Source organism: Delphinapterus leucas, chromosome 5 (assembly GCF_059928025.1).
Source record: "Delphinapterus leucas isolate spDelLeu-1000000601 "Yukka" chromosome 5, BTC_Dleu_Yukka2, whole genome shotgun sequence".
Classification (NCBI taxonomy): Eukaryota; Metazoa; Chordata; class Mammalia; order Artiodactyla; family Monodontidae; genus Delphinapterus; species Delphinapterus leucas.
In genome coordinates, this window is record NC_143133.1 from 30358887 (window position 1) to 30384568 (window position 25682).

The 25682-nt window shown below is 39.0% G+C and overlaps 1 protein-coding gene and 1 non-coding gene across 7 annotated transcripts in view; one reads left to right on the top strand and one right to left on the bottom strand.

Annotated features, from left to right (window-relative positions):
* SEC24B (SEC24 homolog B, COPII component) overlaps positions 1-25682 on the bottom strand; it is a 94179-nt gene that overhangs the window by 66766 nt on the left and 1731 nt on the right. For 5 of the 6 annotated variants that reach the window (XM_022567114.2, XM_022567116.2, XM_022567115.2 and 2 more), the window contains exon 2: positions 5298-6041. In XM_022567114.2, the coding sequence (XP_022422822.2) occupies positions 5298-6041 (744 nt within the window). Of the gene's footprint in view, positions 1-5297; positions 6042-6772; positions 7109-25682 lie in introns of those variants that run through there. The other variant, XM_089911583.1, reaches the window with a different exon arrangement.
* TRNAE-UUC (transfer RNA glutamic acid (anticodon UUC)) lies at positions 3697-3769 on the top strand. Its single transcript has one exon. It is a non-coding gene; the product is annotated as a tRNA-Glu (tRNA).

A 25682-nucleotide genomic window follows, 5' to 3' on the forward strand; every position in this document is an offset into this window, starting at 1 on the left:
ATTCTTTATGGCTAGCTAGCACTGTGGGTGGTGTCCTTAAGAAATCTTTCCCAACTCCAAGGTTCTTCCGTATTTTCTCTCAAAAGTTTTAAAGTTTTGCCTTTTTGCATTTAAATATTTATTTCATCTGTAATTTATTTTATACATGGAGAATTCATTCTTCAGAATTCTCCATGTATAAATGGAGAATTCATTCTTCAGATTGCAGCTCACATATCAGAGATCAGGGAAAACTTCCTGAGTATGCTATACCTAGAGTACTCTCACCAAGCACTATACATCTCTGCTTCATGATACTTAAATAATAGTAGCAATTTTACATTTATTTGTGTTTATTTGTGTTTATTTGGATAATGTTTGCCTCCCCAAGAAGATTACAAACTTCATGAAGATAAGGATCAAGTCTTTTTACTTGCTATTTTATCTCCCTGCACTAAAATAAACACCTGTCACATAGCTGGCTTTCAAGTATTTGTCAAATAAATGGAGACAAGTTCCACAAATATGAAGGACCACAGAAAACTGCCAGCCAAAAACAACAACAACAAAACTACCCCTTTCACAAAGAGAATTTGACAGATGAAGCATGGTATACTTAGAGGCAGAACCTACAATTCAAAAATAAATCATTTGTCTGTTTATCTATTTATTTACTTATTGGCATTAAGGTAGTTCCCCTGTTAGTTTTTAGTAGCTCCTTAGTAACTGTACATAAACTCTTTTGAAACTAGGAAGGTTAAGCAAATTCTCAACTAATAGCACCATTACCCATTCAAGTTGTTCAAACTAGAAAATTTAAGTCAACTTTTATTATTCCTTTTCCTTCATAAACCTTATCAATGCATTCTTGAAATCATCTCTTGCCATCTGTCTTCTGTATAAATAAATCTCAACCTGTGTCAGCATCCTTCATCTAGATAATTATAGTAATTCCTTCCTAGCTGGTCTTCCTGTCTCCAGGTTCTTCCTCCTCCAGTCCACCTACCACACTGCTCACAGAAGAAAGATCTGAAACACAAACCTGATAGCGTCACCCCCTTGCTTAAAAATTTCTGGTGGCTGCTGATTACATACAGGACCAAGCTTATGTTTTTCATGTTTTTCCTTCAAGTCTTTTCCTCTCACCTTTCCAACGCCATAGCCCAGGAGAAAATGGGAAACTGAGATACAGAAAAGGGACAACTGATAAAGTCAACTTTTGAAGGAAGTGGTCACAAAGATGGACATCTCATCTTCTGAGCTTGAAGAAGGAGTAAATATAGAACAATTTACAGGTGGAAGGTATAAAGTTGAGTAAAGATGAAAAGGTTCAAGAGTAGCTTTGGAAAAACTGAAGGAGTACGAGTGTGAGGGAGCATAATTATTACTATCTCACAACTCTGCAATCTCATCACAAGTTTCCAAAGCTGAAAATAATCTCTTACCTGTACTATTTGTACCTCCAATGTAGTTTTCTAACTTACTTCTAACTCGTATTTCTTTATCCAGATAGTCACCTCCTATAGGGATCTATTTTGCTTTTCCTCAGGCACATCACCACCCCGCGATGATAGATGTATATTAACTTACCAGTGGTTATACCTTAGTGTCATGTATGTTGTGGATTTTTATATAAGGATTATATAAATGTTTATTATTATTTTTATAAGTAGATTTTAAAGTGTTTTTTAATAAAATTGTACTCAGTATTATTCTACAATATGCTGTCAAGATGTGATCCTTACTGAAGTTGTATTACTCAGCCAACTTCATCTCAAACTAAGAAAGAGCTTCTGAACCTTGACAAATTTACCTATAGTGCCAGTTTAAAAAATTTTAATGGTATAATGACACCTTTTAAACACCAGCCAAAATTTCACTCTAAGTTAACAACTAAACACAGCCCCCCAAACATACATCACTATGTTTTTAATAAAGTAATCTGAAATTCTAGTGCTGAATTGTACTAACATGCTTTTCTAAAATAAAGAGGCAAATGGACTTCCCTGGCTGTGCAGTGGTTAAGAATCCGCCTGCCAATGCAGCAGACGCGAGTTTGAGCCCTGGTCCGGGAAGATCCCACATGCCGCAGAGCAACTAAGCCCATGCGCCACAATTACTGAGCCTGCGCTCTAGAGCCCGCGAGCCACAACTACTGAGCCCGTGTACCCTACAGCCCGCGCACCACAACTACTGAGCCCGCGTGCTGCAACTGCTGAAGCCTGCATGCCTAGAGCCCATGCTCCGCAACAAGAGAAGCCACTGCAGTGAGAAGCCCGCGTGCTACAATGAAGGGTAGCCCCCGCTCGCTGCAACTAGAGAAAGCCCGAGTGCAGCAATGGAGACCCAACGCAGCCAAATAAATAGAATTAAAAAATAATAAAAAATATAGGCAAATGAGATAACATTTACATGTCTCTTTTATTCTATGTTTCTGAATATGAACTCATCAACTGCCTAAAAGTAACAGCATGTATCAATCACTGTGTTTTTGATAATCACTTAAGTCAGGTTTATGCTTTTGGATCTTAACCCTTCACAAATTGCTTAAGAATTTTTACTATACTACCTGAAAATGAAACTAATATAACCAGGTAATAAAAATGCAATCATTCTTGTCAATTACTCAAAGGCTGATTTTCACACAAAACTATGATTAATACCTAAGATTCTCATTTTAATATGACAATATAATTTTAAAATGTCCAAACCAATTAAATTGCTTGTCTTTCTAGGACATTAAAATCGGTATACCCATGGTTCCCAAACCTTGTAATTAGGCACCCAAGTTGCTCTCGCAACAAACTCACAGAGTTCCAAGGGATGTTTTAAATTTTCAAGAGAAACACAGTGACATCTGTCAAAAAACCTTGTGAACTATTAATACTAAGTAGCTTGAGGCACTGGAAAAAATACTGAGAAACATCAGCTGAGAAAGTTTAGGAACTTCTGTAATATTTAAAGTACGTTTTAAAAGTAACCTCTTTATTTCTTTTGAAATGGTGACGAGCATGGGTCATACTAACCTGAGATACACTTAATTTGTCAACTTCTGAACTACAATTAAAAAGTCATTTACCAATCTAGAGGGAAAAAATAAAGAAACCCACTTCTTAACAAATGAACTTCTAAAATTATATTTACTATGGCTTTCACAGTATAGTATCACAATTAAAAGAATGGAAGTATACCCCCTTCTCTCTGCCTAACGGCCTAATTACTACTTATTCAAATAGAAGCTAATTTTGTAATTATTCTTACTCTTTATTCAACATTTTCTTCAATGATAGGCCCTCCCCCACAGGTATTCTATTCCTTAGCCAAGTGGCCCTACATTTCCCTGATCCTACATCTCAGCATAAATTAGTTCTATTCAGTCCCATCTCAGAATAAGACAGCAATTAGCTGAATTTCTTCTTTTTTTGTCACGATAGTCACAAAATCCTTCAGTCAGAGGGACCTTAGGATAAGCTGATGTGTAAAAGGACTGCTGAAAGAAGAAAGAAAGAAAACAGAATTTCTAGGGGACAGAAAGCCCTGGTTCTGAGAAGGGTAGACTGAGAGTCAGAAGAAACTGAGCTTCAGGACAAGCTCTGTTTCTAACATTAATGACTACAGGCTTTCCTCATTTGTTAAACAAAAGGACTACAGTAGAATATGGATCTGCTACCCGACATCACTCATGATCAAGTCAGAAATACAGATTTCCAAGGGAATTCCCTGGTGGTCCAGTGGTTAGGACTCTGCACTTTCACTGCTGAGGGCCCGGGTTCGATCCCTGGTCAGGGAACTAAGATCCCACAAATTGCGTGCCAAGACTACCCTGGAGATTGTATTCTAGCTCAGTAAGTTGGGTTTCAAGATCACAATCTGTGCAAGGGATTCTGGTGCACAGCCAGATTTGGGAATTGTGATAGATGCTTCAAGGTGACTTACCTAAAACCCAGTTAATGCTAAACCCCTTCTTTCTTGCCTGCCTCTACCATGAAGGCTACAAAGCTAAATATTCATTTTCTAGCCTTCCCTTAAATTAGAGATGGTCTTTTAAAACAGCTATGGCAAATGGTATGTAAAATGAAATGGGGTCAATGCCACGACCCCATCTTCTTTCCTCTCCCTTCGTTCTGCTTTTAACTTTGACTTGCTGTCTACAGGTACAGAAGTTATCTTGTTTCTATAAACCAACATACTAAGGATGGCAGAGTGGAAAGGGAAAAAAGACACTGAGGACATCTAGATCTACTGCATCTGCCTAGACTTCTTGTTATGTGAGAAAAATACCACCTTTCTTGTTTAAACCACTATTAGTTGCTTGTAGCCCAAAGTGTTTCTAAACAACATAGCAACGAAAGAATAGATGATCTCAAATGCACACTTCAGATCTAATATTCTAAAGTTCTAACTTTAAATAATCTAACTGTCCAGGGAATGATACTTTTCTACAACATCCTTGACATATGGCTATCTAGACTCTGATATACAATCTAAAGACATCATTCAGAAAACGATCACAGCTTTAACAATTCCCATCCTTTACATACCTTTTCATTCAGTTCAAGAGCAGATTTTGTTAAGTTCAAGTTCACAAATTGAATTAAAGTGAATATATCCTATGCAAACCCCACACTAAAAAACTACATACCTTGCATACATAATTTTTAAACAAATAAATTTAACCACATCTTGGTTTAGGAAGGTAAGAAAAACTAATTACAAGGGTATTCTTCATGTATCTTTCTCCATCTTCCCTGTCCTTCATCCTAACTTACCAATCTGGGGCTGAGAAAACATCAACTTTAATGTATAGGAAATATATCTTCTGTGAAAGTCACTAATAGGGGTTCACCTAGAGAAACCAGTGTGGTATCGCAGGCCATCATTTTTTCTATAGTGAATAGGGCTATGGCTGGAATAGTAACTGTCCCAAGGTTGAACTAATATAAAAAAGAAAGTATTAGCTACCAAAGCATATCCCCAAATAGACCCTTCCATTTTGCCTTATTCCTAACTCACATTAAAGACAACTACTGCAGAGGCATGAAAACACAGCAATAAATACCAACTGAGATCCCAATCATGGCAAGGAACCATGCTATATAAGGCAGATGGTTGGGTGGCTAATTGTGAATAGATGAAGGGGAAGGGTTCAAGAAGATGCTGCAAAATTCCACTATAAATAAAGCAAATAAATTGCAAAGGTGAGCTAATTTCCAATTTTTCTATTAGGCAGTATCATCTTTAACCTTCATGCAATAAAAATCAGATTGGAAATGCACTGATTTTCAACCATGCTTTGGTGAACTTTTCATTCAACCTACCAGGATTTGTTGGGTCGTTGGCTGTAGCCAGGGAGGTGTGGTTTTGGATTAGATTGTCTTGGGTTGACGGAAGGCCTGAAGCTGACCACGCAAAAGTATTGTATCCTGAAAGACTCTGCTGCTGGTGGTACTGTTGTGATGGTGGAGGTGGAAGTGGTGATGGATGGCTGATAGCTGTATTTTGACCAGAAAATGAATTATCTTTAATTGGCCTGACAGTCGGAGCATTCTGTGAGGTAAACATTTGCTGCCCATATGGATCACCAGCAGGTAGAGAGGGATATGAAACACTAGGATACGCAGCATTAGAAACAGTTGACAAAGCATAGTGACCGCTAGTAGAGGGAAATCCCTGAGCAGCAACAGAAGAATTGTCAGAGTACATGGCTGGACTATTGTAATGATTCACAAAAGAGGAGTATGGCTGGGAGGCACTCGTATGCAAATGTGATGCTGATGACCCGGCACCTTGGAATGATCCCAGAGTGGATCCCACGACATGAGGGGCAGGAGGAACGCTGCCATACATCTGCTGTGCTCCTGGTTGTGGGCTTGCTGTGTTAGGAGTCACCACACTTTGTGTTGGTACCCTATAGAGACCAGAGTAGTAATCATCACACTGGCTATCCAATGGCAATGAGGTCATTTTCCCAGGTCCTTGAGAGTAATGTCCTGAGGGAGCAGTGTAGCTTTGAGGATGCAATCCATACCCAGATGGAACTTGCATTTGATTCTGTGCCGGACCTGAAAAAAAAAAAGAGCAAATATTTACAAGAATTAGTAAGAAGGTAACTAACTTTTAAGCACAGTTCCCACCTAAATGTTGCCCTAATTTACTTCTTCATAATCCCAAATTGTTACAAGAGATTATACTCTGATAGACCCACTGTGATAGCCTCCAAGATGGCCCCCAATGACCCCCACCCCCTGGTACTGACCCCCTCCCACAATATACCAGGAGTGGACTGTGTGACCAACAGCATATAGCAGAGGTAATGATATATCACTCCAAAGATCTGCCCAGTCTTGGGCGCTGGCACTCTCTTAGATCACTCACTCAGTGTGGAAGAACAAAGCTGTCAAGTTGTGAAGAGCCCTCTGGAGAAACCCATGCAGTGAGGAACTGAATTCTCCTGACCAACAGCTAGAGAGAAACTGAGGTCTGCCAACAATCACAGGAGTGAGCCTGGAAGCAGATCCTTCATACCAAGTAGAGTCTCTCTCTCTCTTTTTTTTTTAATTGAGGCAAATTTATATAACATACACTCAACCATTTTAAAAGGTACAATTCAGTGGCATTTAGTACATTCACGCTCTTGTGCAACCATCACCTCTAATTTCAAAACACTTTCATCACCCTGAAAGGAAACCCATCCCCATTAAGCAGTTGCTCCTCACTCCTCCCTGGCAGCACTCATCTGCTTTCCATCTTTGTGGATTTACCTATTTTGAATATTTCATATAAATAGAATCACCCAGTATATGACCTCTTGTGTTTGGCTTCTTTCACTTGGCATAATGCTTTCAGGGTCATCCACATTGTAGCCTGTATCCGACCTTCATTCCTTTTTATGGCTAAGTCACATTCCATTGTATGGACAGACCACGATTTGTTTCTCCATTTATCAGTTGGTGGTCATTTGGCTGTGATGATAGTGCTGCCAAGGAGTAACTGGATATTAAAATTCCTACGTTACTTTTTTTTTTAACATCTTTATTGGAGTATAATTGCTTTACAATGGTGTGTTAGTTTCTGCTGTATAACAAAATGAATCAGCTATGTGCATACATATATCCCCATATACTCTCTCTCTCTTGCGTCTCCCTCCCACCCTCCCTATCTCACCCCTCTAGGTGGTCACAAAGCACCAAGCTGATGTCCCCATGAGATGCAATGTTTCCCACTAGCTATCTATTTTACATTTGGTAGTGTATATATGTCCATGCCACTCTCTCACTTCGTCCCAGCTTACCCTTCTCCCTCCCTGGGTCCTCAAGTCCATTCTCTACGTCTGCGTCTTTATTCCTGCCCTGCCCCTACGTTCTTCATAACCACTTTTTTTTCCTTTTTAGATTCCATTTATATGTGTTAGCTTACAGTATTTGTTTTTCTCTTTCTGACTTATTTCACTCTGTATAACAGTCTCTAGGTCCGTCCACCTCACTACAAAAAACTCAATTTCGTTTCTTTTTATGGCTGAGTAATATTCCATTGTATATATAATCCATTTACATTTAAGGTAATTATCAATATGTATGTTCCTATTACCATTTTCTTAATTATTTTGGGTTTGTTTTTGTAGGTCTTTTCCTTCTCTTGTGTTTCCTGCCTAGAGAAGTTCCTTTAGCATTTGTTGTAAAGCTGGTTTGGTGGTGCTGAATTCTCCTAGTTTTTGCTTGTCTGTAAAGGTTTTAATTTCTCCATCGAATGGGAATGAGATCCTTGCTGGGTAGAGTAATCTTGGTTGTAGGTTTATCCCTTTCATCACTAAATATGTCTTGCCACTCCCTTCGGGCTTGCAGAGTTTCTGCTGAAAGATCAGCTGTTATCCTTATGGGGATTCCCTTGTATGTTGTTTTTTGCTTTTCCCTTGCTGCTTTTAACATTTTTTCTTTGTATTTTTGATAGTTTGATTAATATGTGTCTTGGCATGTTTCTCCTTGGATTTGTCCTGTATGGGACTCTTTGTGCTTCCTGGACTTGATTGACTATTTCCTTTCCCATGTTAGGGAACTTTTCAACTATAATCTCTTCAAATATTTTCTCAGACCCTTTCTTTTTCTCTTCTTCTTCTGGGATCCCTATAATTCGAATGTTGGTGAGTTTAATGTTGTCCCAGAGGTCTCTGAGACTGTCCTCAATTCTTTTCATTCTTTTTTCTTCATTCTGCTCTGTGGTAGTTATTTCCACTGTTTTATCTTCCAGGTCACTTATCCATTCTTCCGCCTCAGTTATTCTGCTATTGATTCCTTCTAGAGAATTTTTAATTTCATTTATAGTGTTGTTCATCACTGTTTGTTTACTCTTTAGTTCTAGGTCCTTGTTAAACGTTTCTTATATTTTCTCCATTCTATTTCCAAGATTTTGGACATCTTTACTACCATTACTCTGAATTCTTTTTCAGGTAGACTGCCTATTTCCTCTTCATTTGTTTGGTCTGGTGGGTTTTTACCTTGCTCCTTCATCTGCTGCATACTTCTGTCTTCTCATTTTGTTTAACTGTGTTTGGGGGTCTCCTTTTCGCAGGCTGCAGGTTCGTAGTTCCTGATGTTTTTGGTGTCTGCCCCCAGTGGGTGAGGTTGGTTCAGTGGCTTGTGTAGGCTTCCTGATGGAGGGAACTGGTGCCTGTGTTCTGGTGATGAGGCTGGATCTTGTCTTTCTGGTGGGCAGGGCTGCATCTGGCAGTGTGTTTTGGGGTGTCTGGGAACTCAGTATGATTTTAGGCAGCTTCTCTGCTAATGGGTGGCGTTGTGTTCCTGTCTTGCTAGTTGTTTGGCATGGGGCGCCCAGCACTGGAGCTTGCTGGCCATTGGGTGGAGCTGGGCCTTAGCATTGAGACGAAGATCTCTGGGGGAGCTCTCGCCGATTGATATTACATTGGGCTGGGAGGTCTCTGGTGGTCCAGTGTCCTCTACTCGGCTCTCCCACCTCAGAGGCTCAGGCCTGACACCAGACCAGAGCACCAAGACCCTGTCGGCCACACGGCTCAGAAGACAGGGGAGCAAAAAAAAAAAAAGAAATAAAAAAGAAAAAAATAAATAAATAATTAAAATGAAAAAAAAAATAATAAAGAGAACCACCAACAAACGAATCCACCGATATAACAAGCGCTAAAAATTATACTAAGATAAACATAAAAATCAGAAACAAGTCAGTCGCAGACAGCAAACCCCAAGTCTACAGGTGCTCCCAAAGTCCACCGCCTCAGTTTAGCGATGATTCACTGTCTATTCAGGTATTCCACAGATGCAGGGCACATCAAGTTGATTGCGGGGATTTAATCCACTGCTCCTCAGGCCGCACGGAGAGGTTTCCCTTTCTCGTCTTTGTTCGCACAGCTCCTGGGGTCCAGCTTTGGATTTGGCCCCGCCTCTGCGTGTGGGTCGCCCTCAGGCGTCTGTTCCCGCCCAGGCAGGACGGGGTTAAAGCAGTGGCTGCTTAGGGGGCTCTTGCTCATTCATGCCGGGGGAAGAGGGGTGCGGTAGTTATAATTGGAATGCGGGGCGAGCCTGTGGTGGCAGAGGCTGGCGAGACGTTGCAACAGCCTGAGGTACGCTATGTGTTCTCCCAGGGAAGTAGTCCCTGGATCACAGGACCCTGGCAGTGGCGGGCTGCACAGGCTCCTGGGGGCAAGGTGTGGACAGTGACCTGTGACCTGTGCTTGCACACAGGATTCTTGGTGGCTGCACTAGCAGCCTTAGCATTTCATGCCCGTCTCTGGGGTCTGAGCTGATAGCCGCGGCTCACGCCCGTCTCTGGAGCTCATTTAGGCGGTGCTCTGCTTTCTGTGGGCAGACAGGGAAGGAATCCCCTCTCCTTGCGCACCCCGAAACAATGGTCTCTTGCCTCTTACGCAGGTCCAGACATTTTCCCGGACTCCCTCCTGGCTAGCTGTGGCGCACGAGTCCCTTCAGGCTATGTTCACGCAGCCAACCCCAGTCCTCTCCTTGGGATCCGACCAAAGCCCGAGCCTCAGCTCCCAGCCCCCGCCCGCCCCGGCGGGTGAGCAGACAAGCCTCTCGGGCTGGTGAGTGCTGGTCAGCACCCACCCTCTGTGCGGTAATCTCTCCGCTTTGCCCTCCGCACCCCTGTTGCTGCACTCTCCTCCGTGGCTCCGAAGCTTCCCCCCCCGCCACCCCCTGTCTCTGCCAGTGAAGGAGCTTCCTAGTGTGTGGAAACTTTTCCTCCTTCACAGCTCCCTCCCAGAGGTGCAGGTCCCGTCCCTATTCTTTTGTCTCTGTTTTTTCTTTTGCCCTACCCAGGTACGTGGGGATTTTCTTGCCTTTTGGGAAGTCTGAGGTCTTCTGCCAGCATTCAGTAGGTATTCTGTAGGGGTTGTTCCACATGTAGATGTGTTTTTGAGGTATTTGTGGGGAGGAAGGTGATCTCCATGGCTTACTCCTCCGCCATCTTGAAGGTCCCCTCCCAAGTAGAATCTAACTAGAGTCCCAGCTGATAGCCTGACTACAATCTCATGAGACTCTAAACCAGAACCACCTAGCTAGGCTGCTTCATGTCCCTCAGAAACTATGAGATTAAATATTTGTTGTTTTAAGTTGATAAATTTTGGGGTATTTTGTTATGCAGCAATAGATAACAATATACCTAGCATGGAAGACGTTCAAACCTTTCTTACAGGCTTTTTTTTTTTTTTAAGTTATAAAAGTAACAATATATCCACTGTTAAAAGAAATTCAAACAATGAAGAATATAAAGTGAAAAGTACAAGTCCCCTTCTCTCCCTGGTAGCTTATGTCCTATGTCCCAGATATAGCTACAGTTAATGGTTTCTTGTGTATCCTTTGTATACCTATATACACATATGTAATGTATATATAAGCATATATATTTAAACAGGCATAGATCATACTACAGTTTGACTTCATTTTTTTACCTAATATATCCTGGATCCCCTTCTGTGTTAGCATATACAAACTTCATTGTTCTTCTAAAAGAATCTATATGGTATTTCATTGTAGAAACATAACATTATTTACCAAATCCCCATTGATGAGTATTTATTCCAGGGAGAGAACTAATTTATGAAGTCAACTTCTTTGATGAATCTGCAGGGTAAGTTCCTAGAAGTGAAACTGGAGGTTCAAAGGGTTTTGGGGCTATTAAAATTGACCATTATTGCCAAATAACTCTCCAAAAATGTCTATCAATTTATACTGCTCAGCAGTAATGCTTAAGAATGCCTCATCTTCCCAACACTGAGCACCATTTTAATCTTTGCCAATCTAATAAGAGAGAAACATTTTAGTTTGCAATACTAGACTTTGAGTGATGCTCAGAATCCTTTTGAATGTTTCTTAGCCATTTGGGTATCTTTCTTTGTTATTTGCCCTTTTCCCACAGGATTGTGCTTCCCTTAATAATTTATAAATGTTCTTGTATGTTAAGAAATTTAACCATATGTTATTATTATGTGCTGTCTATATTTTCCCTGTTATTGTTTGTTTTTTAACTTTGTTCATGTTGTCTCTTGCTATAGTTTCTCAATTATTATATAGTAAAATCTTTCATGCTTGATAAATTTTAAAATCATACTTAGTAGAGCCTGCCCCATTCCAATGTTATAAAGCTATATACCAATGTTTTCCTCTAGTGCTTTTAATACTTCCATTTTTATGTATTTATCTTTGATCACTATAGAATGTATTTCTTTTATCAATACCATTAAAGTTAACAATAATATTAATATTATTAATAGTCTAAACATTACTAAACATTAGATTTCGTGCCGCTCACTGTTCTAAATGTTTTACATATATTCACTCCTTTAATCCTCACAGCCCCCTGAAGTAAACAGTATCATTATAACCGCTTTATAAATAAAATAAACGAGGCACAAAAGTTAAGTTGTTCAACAAAGTCACATACTTAGGAAGTAAGAGGGCTGGGATTTGATTCAAATAATCTGGCTCAAGTCCGTGCTTTCAGACAATGATCTGCTGCCCCTCGCTACACTAAAATCCTGCTAGCTTTCTTTAGCCAAGAAGAAGGTCAATTGTCTCAAACAATGGAATTCTAGCTTTGCTTACAAGGGCAAATTTAATTATCCTAGAATCTAATTTTCTTGTCTTGTGGAATGAAATAGATATCTGTATCATACCTCAAATGAAAAGATAATCAAAAAAATATATATATATATATTTCAAGCTGTTTCAAGTTCACTGACACAAAGAAAGTGCCACTGTATTCTTTGCCATAATAATGTATAAAAATAGAAAATAGACAATGTGTTTATAAAAGATATATGAATAATTTCCTTATTCTGTTTTCAATTCCTACTAAATAATGCAGTGGAATCTTAATCTTTGGTCATTTAAATACATACTCCATGGCAGATACAAACATAACTTACACAATCAAGCTGTAAAGAAAAAATAATGGCCACACTTCCAAGAAGCATACAGAGAACCAAAACTCAGGTAACACTGTTTAACTAGGTATATAATTTACTTTTCTTACAGGATATTCTACATGATCACAGTTCATTTAGAAGAATTTAACATGCTTAAAAAAAGTGTAAAATGTTCTCCTCCTTCTCTTCCTTAAATATATTTTAAAAATGGATTTGCTGGATATACATATAACTGATTCACTTTGCTGTACACCTGAAACTAATAAAACACTGTAAATCAACTATACTGCAATAAAAATTAAGAAAAAAACAAAACACAGGGTTTGCTACTCTTCATTACAGTCACAGAAAACCCAACACTGGTACAAATTGATCAATCAAGAGAAGAGCCAAGTCAGAGTTAGAGAAATCTGTTTAAACATCTACCCACTTCATGATTTGATTTGGTTCATCTATGCCCCATGATCTGAAAACAGGAAAGTCATCATCATCATGTCCAAGCTACTCAAACGCCATTCTTCTAAAAATAACAGGACGTTGTATCGGCTGAAATTTATCAGAAGTGAATTACCCACCCAAAAAATCCTATTTGCTTTTTCAGCCCATCAAAGAAAAGGAAGGTACTTACTTTGTGGGAGGAGGGGGGGACGCAAAGGTAGGAACAGCTAATTATATGTTGGTGCTTACCATTCCTTACACTATATCAAGATCTAAATGTTCCAAGTGTACCCCCAAAAATTTCTAATATAATTTAATCAAAATAATAAATGAATCAAGACTTCGTTGAAAGCAAAATGATTGTTTTAAATATTTTAAATCAACTTTTAAAGCCTGCAAGGGGGGAAAACCGCGGGGGCGTGGGGATGGTGGTGTACTGAATTGGGCAACTGGGATTGACATGTATACACTGATGTGTATAAAATTGATGACTAATAAGAACCTGCTGTATAAAAAAATAAAAACTTTTAAAGCCTGCACTGAAAAAACAAAACAAAACAAACCATAAAGATCAGTTTAAATTGAAAAAAACTGATATCTAGGACAAGCAAATATTTTTTAAAATTTTGTCTTACTGTGACCTAACAAGGCATGCACTCTCTTTTCTTCAACCTTAAAATATATTAGATAACTCAACTTTCTCTTAGGGTATACTAGTATTAAAGTTTTATTTCTTCTGCATAAACTAAAAACTGAGCCTGGCAAATATCACAAATAAATCATTTATATAACTCTTTAAAAAAACACACACACACACACTCTGTAAATTATGGGGTTTTTCCTAGTATTAGCAGTTTCATTTGCTTACATTTCCTATAACTGCCTTAGCATCTGTGGCAGTTCTAAAACAGTTCCCAAACTCTTTGACACTCTGCTGATTAAAGGGTAGGATCTGTCTACTCCTCTTGAATTTGAGCAGGCTTATAACAGCTTCCACTAATAAAGAATGGCAGAAGCAAAGCTGTGTGGCTTCACAGGCTTGCTCATAGACAACTCAGCATCTGCACTGTTTGATGGAATATCTGCATATGGATCCCTAAGCAACTCCATAAGAAATCCATTTGCTCCACAGCTGTCATGGTCTGAGGAAGCGAAACCACATAGAGAGGTCACCACTAGGGACTCTGGTTTGAAGTCCGAGTCTCTGAGTTATTCTAGTCTAAGTGCCAGATGTGAGAATAAATAAGCCTTCAAGATCATCCCAATCTCCAGCCATCAAAATCATTTTAAGTCTTCCCCGCTGAGGCCCTAGACATCCCAGAGCAAAGCCATCTATGCCATGCCCTGTTCAAAGTCTTAGTTCAACACAGTCTGTGAGCATAATAAAATGGTTGCTTAACCATTGTTTTGTTGTAATTTACTATGTACTAATAGCAACTAGAGCAGCAATTACTGTTTTTAAAAATTCAGAATTCAGATTCTAAAACCAAAATACTATTTATAATAGCACACACACAAAAGGTAGTACTTAAAATACAAATCTAATGAAATATGTGAAGGATCTATATATAGAACCGATATACAGAACAAAACAAAACTATATATAGAACAAAACACTGATGAAAGAAATCAAGGATATGGAATGATATACCATGTTTGTGGACTGGAAGACTTGACATTAAGATGTAAATTATCTCGATTTTGATCTTTAGATTCAAACAATACCAATAAAAATACATGAAGGCTTTTTTATGGGTATCAACAAGTCGATTCTAAAATTTCTAGGAAAAGGCAAGGATACTAAAATAGCAAAAAACAAACAAAAAACTTTGAAAGAGAACAGTTGGAAGATTTGCATTACCCAATTTCAAGACTTTATATACAACAATAATCAAGAAAGTGTGGTCCAGGGCTTCCCTGGTGGCACAGTGGTTGAGAGTCCGCCTGCCGACGCAAGGGACACGGGTTCATGCCCTGGTCTGGGAAAATCCCACATGCCGCGGAGCGGCTGGGCCCGTGAGCCATGGCCGCTGAGCCTGTGCGTCCGGAGCCTGTGCTCCACAACGGGAGAGGTCATAGCAGGGAGAGGTCATAGCAGTGAGAGGCCCGCGTAGCACACACACACACACACACACACAAAGAAAAAAAAAAAAAGAAAGTGTGGTCCAGACAAAAGGCTAGACATACAGAAAATAATAAAAATAGAGCCACAAAAACACAGTCAACTGATTTTTTGACAATGGTGCCATGGCAATTCAATGGAGGAAAGACAGTTTTTTCAATTGACGGTACTTTTCAATCGATGCATAGTTCATATGCAAAAAAAAATGAATCTCAACACATGTCTCAGATCTTAAACAAATATTAAGTCAAAACGAAGCATAGATTTAATGGAAAATTTTAAAACTTATAGGAGAAAATATAGAAGAATATCCAGGTGAATATGGGTTTAGCAATAAGTTCTTACCTATAACACTAAAACCATGAAATATTGAAAAAGTGAATTTAATCAAATTAAAAACTTTTGCTCTGCAAAAACCACTAAGAGGATTAAAAGACAAGTAGCAGACTAGGAGAAAATATTTGCAAATCACATGCTCAGTAAAGAACTTGTATTCAGAATATATTAAGGACTCTTAAAATTCAACAGTGAGAAAACAGACAACCCAACCAAAAACTGGTTAAAGATGTGAAAAGATAATCACCAAAGAAGATATATGGATGGCAAATGTATGCAAATATGCTCATCATTAGTCAGAGAAATGCAAATTAAAACCCCAATGAGATATCTCTATACACTCATTAGAATGACTGAAACAAAAACCCTGAAAATATCAAATGTTGGCAAAGATATAGTTTAACAGAAACTCTGATTTATTGTTGGAGTGAATGCAAAATAGTACACCCACCTTGGAAAATGGTTTGGCTGTTTCTTATAAAAGGTTAAACATACACTTACCATATGACCCAGCAGTCCCACTCCTATATATTTACCTAAGTGACCTGAAAACTAGTATTCACACAAACCCAGTGCCTGAATGTTTATAGCAGCTTTATTCATGATCACCAGAAGCTGGAAACAACCAAGATATTCAACAACGGAGGAATGGATAAACAATCCTGTTTATACATATACTAGATAGAATACTATGCAGCAATAAAAGGGAACAGAACATTGTTTCATGCAACAGCATAGATGAACATGGTGAAAGAAACCAGACCCAAAAGATGATATATTTTATGGTTCCATTTATACAACACTCTGGAAAAGGTGAAGGAGAACAGCAATGGTTGCCAGGATTTGCAGAAGGGAGAGCTGTTAATGACAAAGTGGCTGCATGAAGACATTTTTTTTATGGTGATGGAACTGTTCTGAATAGTATTGTGGTGGTTGATACTTGACTAGTACATGCATTCATCAAAACCCATAGAGCTGTACACTACAAAGAATGAATGAAATTTACTACATGCAAAGTTTTGTAAAAAATCAACCAGATGTTGAGAAAATCTAGGATGGAATGCAGACTGTGACAAATCAGTCTAGCTTTATTACAAATGTATGATAACCTAACAGAAGGATATTTAGGTAATATACATACAGATAAATAGGCAACAGATATAATTATATAAATAGGTTCACATACTTGGGTTCCTATACATATATATCCCCTAGCTCTGTCTGCTGAGAGAGCCTAGAAACAGTGACACCACAGTAGCAATGAGCACATCCAAGGCCCAGTTTTTGGTTTCTTAACACCATGTCCCAACAAAAGGAATCAGGGTTCCTTGGACGAAGAGCAGACTCTGGTGCTGCCATAGAGCAAGTAAAAGATGGAGCATCTGCTAATGCCAGAAAGTAAGGAAGTGCTCAAAAAACAAAAGGACGGTGGCCAAAGGACACAACAGCCAAACTGAAAGAGCTCCCAATGGCCAAAGCTGTAACAATTTGAGTAAAAATTTTAAATAATGATAGTATTGGCTTATAATCCAAAGAATAAAATAAATATTCTTAAGCCCATAATAATATAAATAAATGACTGAATAAGTTTTAAGATGGGAGAGAAAAGGAGGCAAGTCTTCCTTACAGAAAAATTCCGAATAATATATGTAGAAAGAATGAGGGAAAAAGAAAATCACCATTAGAATTCCACAGCAATAATAACCACAGGCAAGAGCGAATGAGGAATGCTAAAGTTAGTACATGAAATTTTAAGCGGAGACAGGATAGTAACTTCAAAGTATCTCCCTAAGAATGTTTATTAATTACTGTGGTGATTTTAACATATGCCCACAAATTATTTGATACACCTCACTCCAGGAGGTAGAACATAATTCCCTTTCTGTTGAATGTAGGCTTGAGTTAAATGAGTTGCTCCCAGCAGAGCAGGAAAAAATAAAAAATAGTAATTTTACAGTGGAGGAATCTGGCCAGAATGTGTCCCCCTCCAAATCCGTATGAAGCCCTAACCCCCAATTTGAAGGTATTAAGAGGTGGGGCTTTGGGGAAGTAATTAGGTTTAGATTAGGTCACGAGGGTAGGACCCTCATGAAGAATCAGTACCCTTATAAGAAGAAAACCATTCGAGCAGCGAGAAGACGGAGGTCTACAAGCCACGAAGAGGGTCTTCACCAGAACACAACTATGCTGGCACCCTGATCTTGAACTGCCAGCCTCTAAAACTGAGAAAATAAATGTCTGTGATTTAAGCCTCCTAGTCTATGGTATTTTGTCATAGTAGCCCAAACTAAGACATCTCTTCAATCAAGTGCACCCTGATCTTGAACTGCCAGCCTCTAAAACTGAGAAAATAAATGTCTGTGATTTAAGCCTCCTAGTCTATCGTATTTTGTCATAGTAGCCCAAACTAAGACATCTCTTCAATCAAGTGCCCAAGGTTAACATGACCAGTAATAAAACAAATTGATATCATGTAACCCCTGATATGACATGATAAGGGCACTTCAACCTCTGGGTATTCTTCCTAAAGAAACATAACCCCAGTCTAATCATGGGAAAGCATCAGCAAACCCAAAGTGAGGAACTTTCTACAAAATAACTTATCAGTCCTGTCAAAGTCCTAAAAAACAAAAAAAAGACTAAGAAATTGTCATAGACCAGAGGAGACTAAGGCAACACGGCAATTAAATGCAACATGATATCCTGGATTGGATCCAGGAATGGAAAAAAAAAAATAGCGGAAAAACTGGTGAAATGTAAATAAAAATCTGTTGTTTAGTTAACTGTATTTCCCCAATGTTAATTTCCTAGTTTTGATAAAGGTACCATAGTTTTATAAGATGGTAAATCATGAGAGGAAGATGTTAAGACTTTAGAGGAAGCTATTGCATTTTCCATACAGTGTATCACTTCCGCAAATCTAAAATTATTGCAAAATAACAAGTTTTTAAACCATCAATGAAAAAAGTGCTGGAAACGACCTACTAAATTGATTGACAAAATTTTTGAAACAAATGACTACACCAAACATAGCCACCAGAGTGATTTTCCTAAAAAAAATCTGTTACTTCCTTGTTTAAAGCTTTCTAAGGGTTTTTCTTGCCATCAAGGAAAAATACAAATTCTTTAACATGGCCTGTAAGATAGTGGAAGACAGAATAATCCCTCCTTCATCCCATATGTCCATTTCCTAATCCCTGGAACCTGTGAATATGCTAGGTTACATGGCAAAGGGGAGGTAAGGTTACAGATAGCATTAGGGTTGTTAATCAGCTGACCTTAGAAGAGGGAGAATATCCTAGATAATCCAGGTGAGCTCAGTGTAATCATGAGAGTCCTTAAAAGTGGCAGAGGGGCTTCCCTGGTGTTGCAGTGGTTGAGAGTCCGCCTGCTGATGCACGGGACACGGGTTCGTGCCCCGGTCCGGGAAGATCCCACATGCTGCGGAGCGGCTGGGCCCGTAAGCCATGGCCGCTGAGCCTGTGCGTCCGGAGCCTGTGCCCCGCAACGGGAGAGGCTACAACAGTGAGAGGCCCGCGTACCGCAAAAAAAAAAAAAAAAAAAAAAAAAAAAAAAGGTGGCAGAGGGAAGCAGAAGAGAGTCAGAGGGAGATGTGACTACAGAAGACTCCTCTGAGAGATGCAATGTTGCTGACTTTGAAGATGGAAAGAGTGGGCCACAAGCCAAGGAATGTGGGTAGCCTCTAGAAGCTGAAAAAGACCTTTGCCTTTGCCTAGAGCCTCTAGAAGTGAATGCAGCCCTAATGACACCTTGATTTTAGCCCAGTTAGACTTCTAACCTACAGAAGATGAATTCATGTTGTTTTAAGCCACCAGTTTGTGGCAATTTGTTACATCAGCAAAGAGAAAACCAATGCAAAGACCCTTCATGATCTGACCCCTGCTTACCTCTCCCAACTCATTGCTTACCACTCCCCTTTCTCACAATGATTTCCTATAGGTATACCTTAATATACTGCGAGTCCTTACGTGGGTCCGCCAAAGTTTGATCAATAAATAAAATGTAATTCTGCTACAACTCAGAATGCCTACTGTTATGATGAAGTGACACAGAATGCTGACCTGGTAGGAAGAGGTATAACTTGCCACGAGAAAAGCAAAGGAGCCACAGCACAACATCAGGTAAGGTTGTATGCTGGAGCTTTGTCTCAAAAGGCCATCGAAGAGGTTTATTAGGGCAGAATACAACAGTTAAGTTGCCATATAAAGACTTCTGAAGAGGATCAAGTAAATCATGTGATATTTTTCTGAAACTTGCTTTTTAAAAATACAGGTATTCAAAGCTTAATTCCTTCAAGAATGCCACCAAACGCAGTGGTTAAGAATCCGCCTGCCAACGCAGAGGACACGGGTTCGATCCCTGGTCTGGGAAGATCCCACATGCCGGGAAGATCCCACATGCCGCGGAGCAACTAAGTCCGTGCGCCACAACTACTTAGCCTGCTCTCTAGAGCCCACGAGCCACAGCTACTGAGCCCACGTGCCACAACTACTGAAGCCTGCATGCCTAGAGCCCATGCTCCGCAACAAAAGAAGCCACCCCAATGAGAAGCCCGTGCACTGCAACAAAGAGCAGCCTCCACTCGCTGCAACTAAAGAAAGCCCGTGTGCAGCAACGAAGACCCCACGCAGCCAAATAATAAATAAAAATAAATTAAAAAAAAAGAATGTCACCAAAAACTCTGGCACTAAGGTAGCCATGAGTGTGAAAAGGCTGAAAATCACTATTCCACACTCTTACCATAGAAAATTTTTCTCAAGTCATGCTTGTTCACCCCTGACTGTTCACACAGTCTCTTCCCTCTACCTGGAAACTTCAAAAACTCCCTCTACTCCCTTCATCTGACCAACTCTTACTCATTCTTCAGTTCTCAGCTCAGCTCTTCCTCTAGAAGACATTCTCTAACCCTACAAACAGATGCCTGCTTAATGCTGTACTACAGTATTTTGGACAGCGCTTTCCACATGGAACTCTAAGTGTACACTCTGTAAGTGAAAAACTTGGGCCTAGTTTGCTCTCAGCTCTATCATATCCTTAAGGCTTAGGAGAGTGACTGGCTTATGGAATCCATTACTATATTTTGAAAAAAATTAAGCCCCATAAATAATCCTCAAATATTTCTGTATCAGGCATTTACCTCATCACAATTATCAACAAGAACTATATGATACTGAAAGAGAAAGAATTCAAAACTTAATAGCTTCCACTATGTAAAGTCATTTATACGCTACTATGAGAACAAATATACAAGTCTGACTTTTTTTTTTACCTTGGCATTCTACACTTTTTACTCTGTAGTAGTTCAAGTATAAGAACATTTGAAACAAAAGGAAAGTAAAAACCTACTGTATTTCATTACATCTAAAGTGTTTTGACACTGCCACTTTTTCTTCCCTTCTCACCAGATGTATGAGTTTCCTACTGCAAGTATAACAAATTATACAAATTCAATGGCTTGAAATAACACAAATTTATTCTTTTAGAGTTCTCGAAGTCAGAAATCCAAAGTCAGTTTCACTGGGCTAATATCAAGGTATCATGGGCAAAGCTGGTTCCTTCCGAGGCCTGAGGACAGAATCCATTTCTTTGCCTTTTTCAGCTTCTAGTAACCACCTGCATTCCTGAGCTCATGGCCCCTTCCTCCAACTTCAAAGCACAACATCCTAACCTCTGCTCTATGGTCACATTACCTTCTCTGCAGGCTGACTCCTCCAGTTTCTAATAAGGATGGTTGTAATTATATCAGGACTGCCCAGATCCAGGATAATCTCCCCAACTCTAATCACAGCTGCAGAGGTTTCAGCTGGTCAGCCTGACTGATATTATCATATACAAGCTAGATACAGCCTGATTTTCTATAAGCATCTATGCCCTCCTTAGCAAGAGTAAATTATCACAAGATCCACCCAAGGGACAGATCTGCCTCAGTGACATAATCTCCTTTCAGAGATAAGAGTCTCACCGAAGGAAAACTCATTCTATTCCTGCTTTAAGCAAACTCGACATGAAAATCAAAATTTACAAATCAAGTATTTTATGGAAAGTCTAGTCACTATACAAAAACCCATAGGCTCTTAATGTTTCCTCATCCCCCCCCAGTCCCACAGAGAAGCAACATTTTTAATGTATTTTTGTTTCATTAGTCGTTTCCTGAATTGAATTTCCAACTTTTTTAAAAAGTCAGATGAAAAGTTTTCATTATCTTTAAAAGATAATGAAAGGTCATCGGAGTACAAACTCCTCTATCCTATTGAGATACAATTCGTACTAATTGGGAGAAGGAGAATCAGATCTAAGAAGGTAATTCATTCATCACTGAGTAACCAAGAAGTCCGTCAATACTCAGCTAGTATGCACTTTAACAATCGTCCTTATCAAACTGTTAAAATGCTCTTGAACCAGCTTGTCAAAAGCCACAGTCCTGACCCTGACTCTCTGCTGCGCCCCACCATGCTGGCCCCTTGCCACACAGCCACTCACGACTTAGCAGCTAAAGGACTAATGCCTGGCACACTGCAGTCTGTCTGAATTCTGCTCTAGGGGCAAGGTTGGTGTCCATTCAGTGGTCAGTACATGCAGTACTGAGTACTAAATAGTTTGAATATACTACCCCTACCAATAAAGTATCAATAATATTACTAAAATACATTTTTAGTGAGCATAAAATGTATACACACACATACACCTCTAAAGAAATCTGCAATTAGAAACTCCAGTGATTTAAAAACTGGGGCGTCTCAATCACATCTGATTCCCCTGGATTATTCCTCCTGATGGAGGGCTAATAGCTACAAAGGTAACTGTTCCAGTCACTGCTGGCAGACACAGCCTATGCAACCATTTGGATGAAATCTCACTGCACTAAGTATAGGTTATTCCTGCCACTACATCAGTTGTCCTCTTTGGATGTCATGATAATGAGTGCTAAGAGTGAAGGGGCCAAAAGAAAATCAATATTGTTTGAAAACCTACTATATGCCAGGTACTTTACTTTCCTACATATAATCTTATATAATTCTCTCAAGTCCTGTGAAGTACCACTATTGTCATTTTACAAACAAACAAACAGGGACACGAAAGGTCACTAATTCATACAATTTCAAATAGTTGGGAAGTAGTGAAGAATCCAGGTATTGCAGGTTCCAAAGCCCATTTCACAGAAATACTAGGAAAAACAAGCAAGTTAGGACCTGGCCACTGCCTAGGCAAGGCATTTTACTAGTCCCTCCCCCCTCCCTACTTCATCTGCTTTTTCCTCAGTTCCTCTTACAGGCAGCTTTCAGCACACAATTTTAGAAAACTTAAAACCGATGAAGCCCCTCTTCCCGCAAACCAGCTAGCAGAGGTAGTGGCCTATTAGAGGAAACCTTCCAAGAGCAGATTCGTGGGAGGGAGTGTAAAAAAATAATAGACAAGTTCACTTACTCCACTGAGTGCCTACTGCATGCTGCCACGGAATGTGATGAGGAAAACTCACGCGGTATCTGCCACATGAAGAATTTATATCCCGGTATTTTGAAGGGGACCCTCATTTGCTAAGCGTCTCATTTTGCTAAGCACCAGGTACTTTAAAAAATAGTACCTCATTTAATGTAATCTTCTCAACAACCCTACGAGGGAGGTATTATTATCCCCTGAAGTCCAGAGATGTTAAGTAATTTTCTCCACAAAACCCTGGGCTGTAACAGAGCCTACAGCCTTTTCACTAGCCCACGCTTTCTGACGATTCTGAGCATGCTTAGCCTACTGGAAATAATAGTGGCTTCCCCAGGGCTGAATATAACATGATCTGCTCTAACACGCAGTGCTGTGAAGATACTCTCATTTCTAGTAAAGTCTGCTGAAGATTGGCTCAAAATCTGTTCTATTTCAACGTCTTTAGCATCTAATAAATACTTCAGGGTTTACAGATGAATCAGAAAGATGGAAGTTAGCTGAAATACTAGGATCAGTAGCAATGAATGTGATTTACAAAAATCAGTACAGATATAACCTCAGAAACTGAGGGGGAGGGAGTGGCATGGGAATGAAAATACAATAAAAATAACCAAAGCAATACAGCAACAACAATAAAAACTAAACCCAGATAAAAGACACTTGTTTATATATTTTTTAAGAGCCTTGAGATATCTATTAATCAACCTAGGGGGAAATTATGTGTGCAGAAAGCTATGTTATACCATGGCAGTGTCTTCATGAGAGGACTTGATGCTTCTGGTTAGCTAGAAAGGAAGACTAGAAACCTGAGACACAGATACTATACTACTCTGATCAAAAGAAACTTACTTCAGACACACTAGGGAGATTTGTATCATTTTAAATTTTGCATGTGCTCTCAAAGTTGAAGGGTTTCCTATAACCTACCAGACAGTATTGCTGAGTGAATGGTATATTTATTTATAGCTTCCATAATGAATTCTCATAATTCCCATTACTATCTCATCTTCCTTGCATTATTAACAATTAAAATGATAAAACTGCCAGTAGTATCATTCTTGGAAAAGGCACATGGAAGGAAGAAAACACATTTTCATTTGAAAATGAGCACCACTTGCTTCCTAAACGTAGAATTAAAAAGCAGTGTTTTACTGGTAAATTTGGGTGACCCACCGCCCCCCAAAATTCTAAAAAGACCTCTTTCAATTTAAGTCGACTGGGGGAAATTATGGGGTTATGCCATCATTACCAGGATATTATTCACTCAGTCTTCCCTTGTTTGAGGACTCAGTTTTGGAAGGACTCTCAAAAGGCAGAGTAAAAGTTGAAAAATATTCAACTAATACTTCATATGAAAATACAAATAATTCTAAACCGCCCACATGGTGCTCAATGAAAAACTAAAGTACAGAAATATAACTTCAAGGAAGGAAGTTTAAAAAGAAATATTTCAAAGGCTCAAAGAAGTCAAATTCTATCTTCAAATAAATGGGGGAAAGCATGTTAACAATTAAACATAGAAAATAAGGAAAAGTAATAATGAAGGCCCGATTTCTGCCTCCCTACCCTTTCCAATATCAAAGTTTCTAATAAGAGACTTCTTAGAGTTTGGTAATAGAAAGAGATTGGACTTGGAACTAGAAGACTGTATTAGACTTCATTTAACAAATGTTTAATGAGACTATAACTTGTTCTAGGCCCTGAATATACAGCAGTGAACAGGAGGCAGGCTGCTACCCTCAAGAAGCTTATACAGGCATTGGTGAAAAACACGCACCCAAAACTTTCTGGATCTGTTCAATTAGAGAAGTGAACTAGGTGTTTTACAGACTGTGTTCCCAAAACACCTGGACCTCCACCTCTATTTTAACCACAACAGCTCTGCTTTTTTCTGATTTCTATAGCAGGGCTCTGCAGGAAAACAAATCTGTTTTTAAAAATGTTTGATAACCGCTAAACTAAGTGATCTCTAAGTACCATTCCAGTTTTACAACTCTGTCTTCTGTGATGCTTCAAACTCATACTTCTGACCTATTTCTTTTTCACCGTGCTGGAATTCCACAGAGATATATTAAAAGGCAAACTAGTTTACGTGGGGCTAAAGAATCAACCACAAACCTGAATGACTGCTTAATCGTTATCTATGGGTGCCAAATACCATATAGCAAAAATTACTTTTTTCTAAGATTAACAAACAAAACAAAAACAGATTTGATCTTGTTATTTACCTACTTAAGCTACTTACTTTTACAAAAACAAACAAAAATTAACTCTAGTTTTTTATCTTAATTTCTAAATTCCTTAGCATTTAAGGCCTTTCTGTAACTTGGCCCCTTTTAGGTATTCTTGGGTTTTCCCTCTCACCCAACACCCTTTCTGCCTCTTAGTTTCTAAATTTTGAGACTTCTGTTCATGTCCTTGAGACAGCCCTCCTCTCCTATCCATCCCTGTCAAATCCCTCAAGGTCATAACCAACTCAAATGTCACCAAAATACACGTCAATTTACAAGAAAGGTAGGGATTCTGTCTTTTCTACTAGGCTAACCTTGAGTTCCCAACTGGCAAGCATGCAAAAAATGTTGAAATGAATTATGTCAAAGTAACGATTATAAACAGCAGAAATCAAGCATCATCTATTTTTGGCTTCTAAATGTATTAACTGATTTGTTTTTACATATTTAACAGCCTGATCACAACTGATATCCTGCCATTCCTTGAGCGTTCACAAAATTTGTTAAGGCTGAGGTAAATACTTGCCACTCTAAAAACTGTACACTAAGACAATAATGCATACTCAGAAAATCAAGACACAATCCTTGGATCACTATTAAAATCATGGATTTAAAATATTCTAAAAGACTTGGGATCGCTTCCTAAATTATCATGTTCTAGTTCCTCCACACACAAAGCTATTCTAAAAACAAAACAAAAACAAGAATT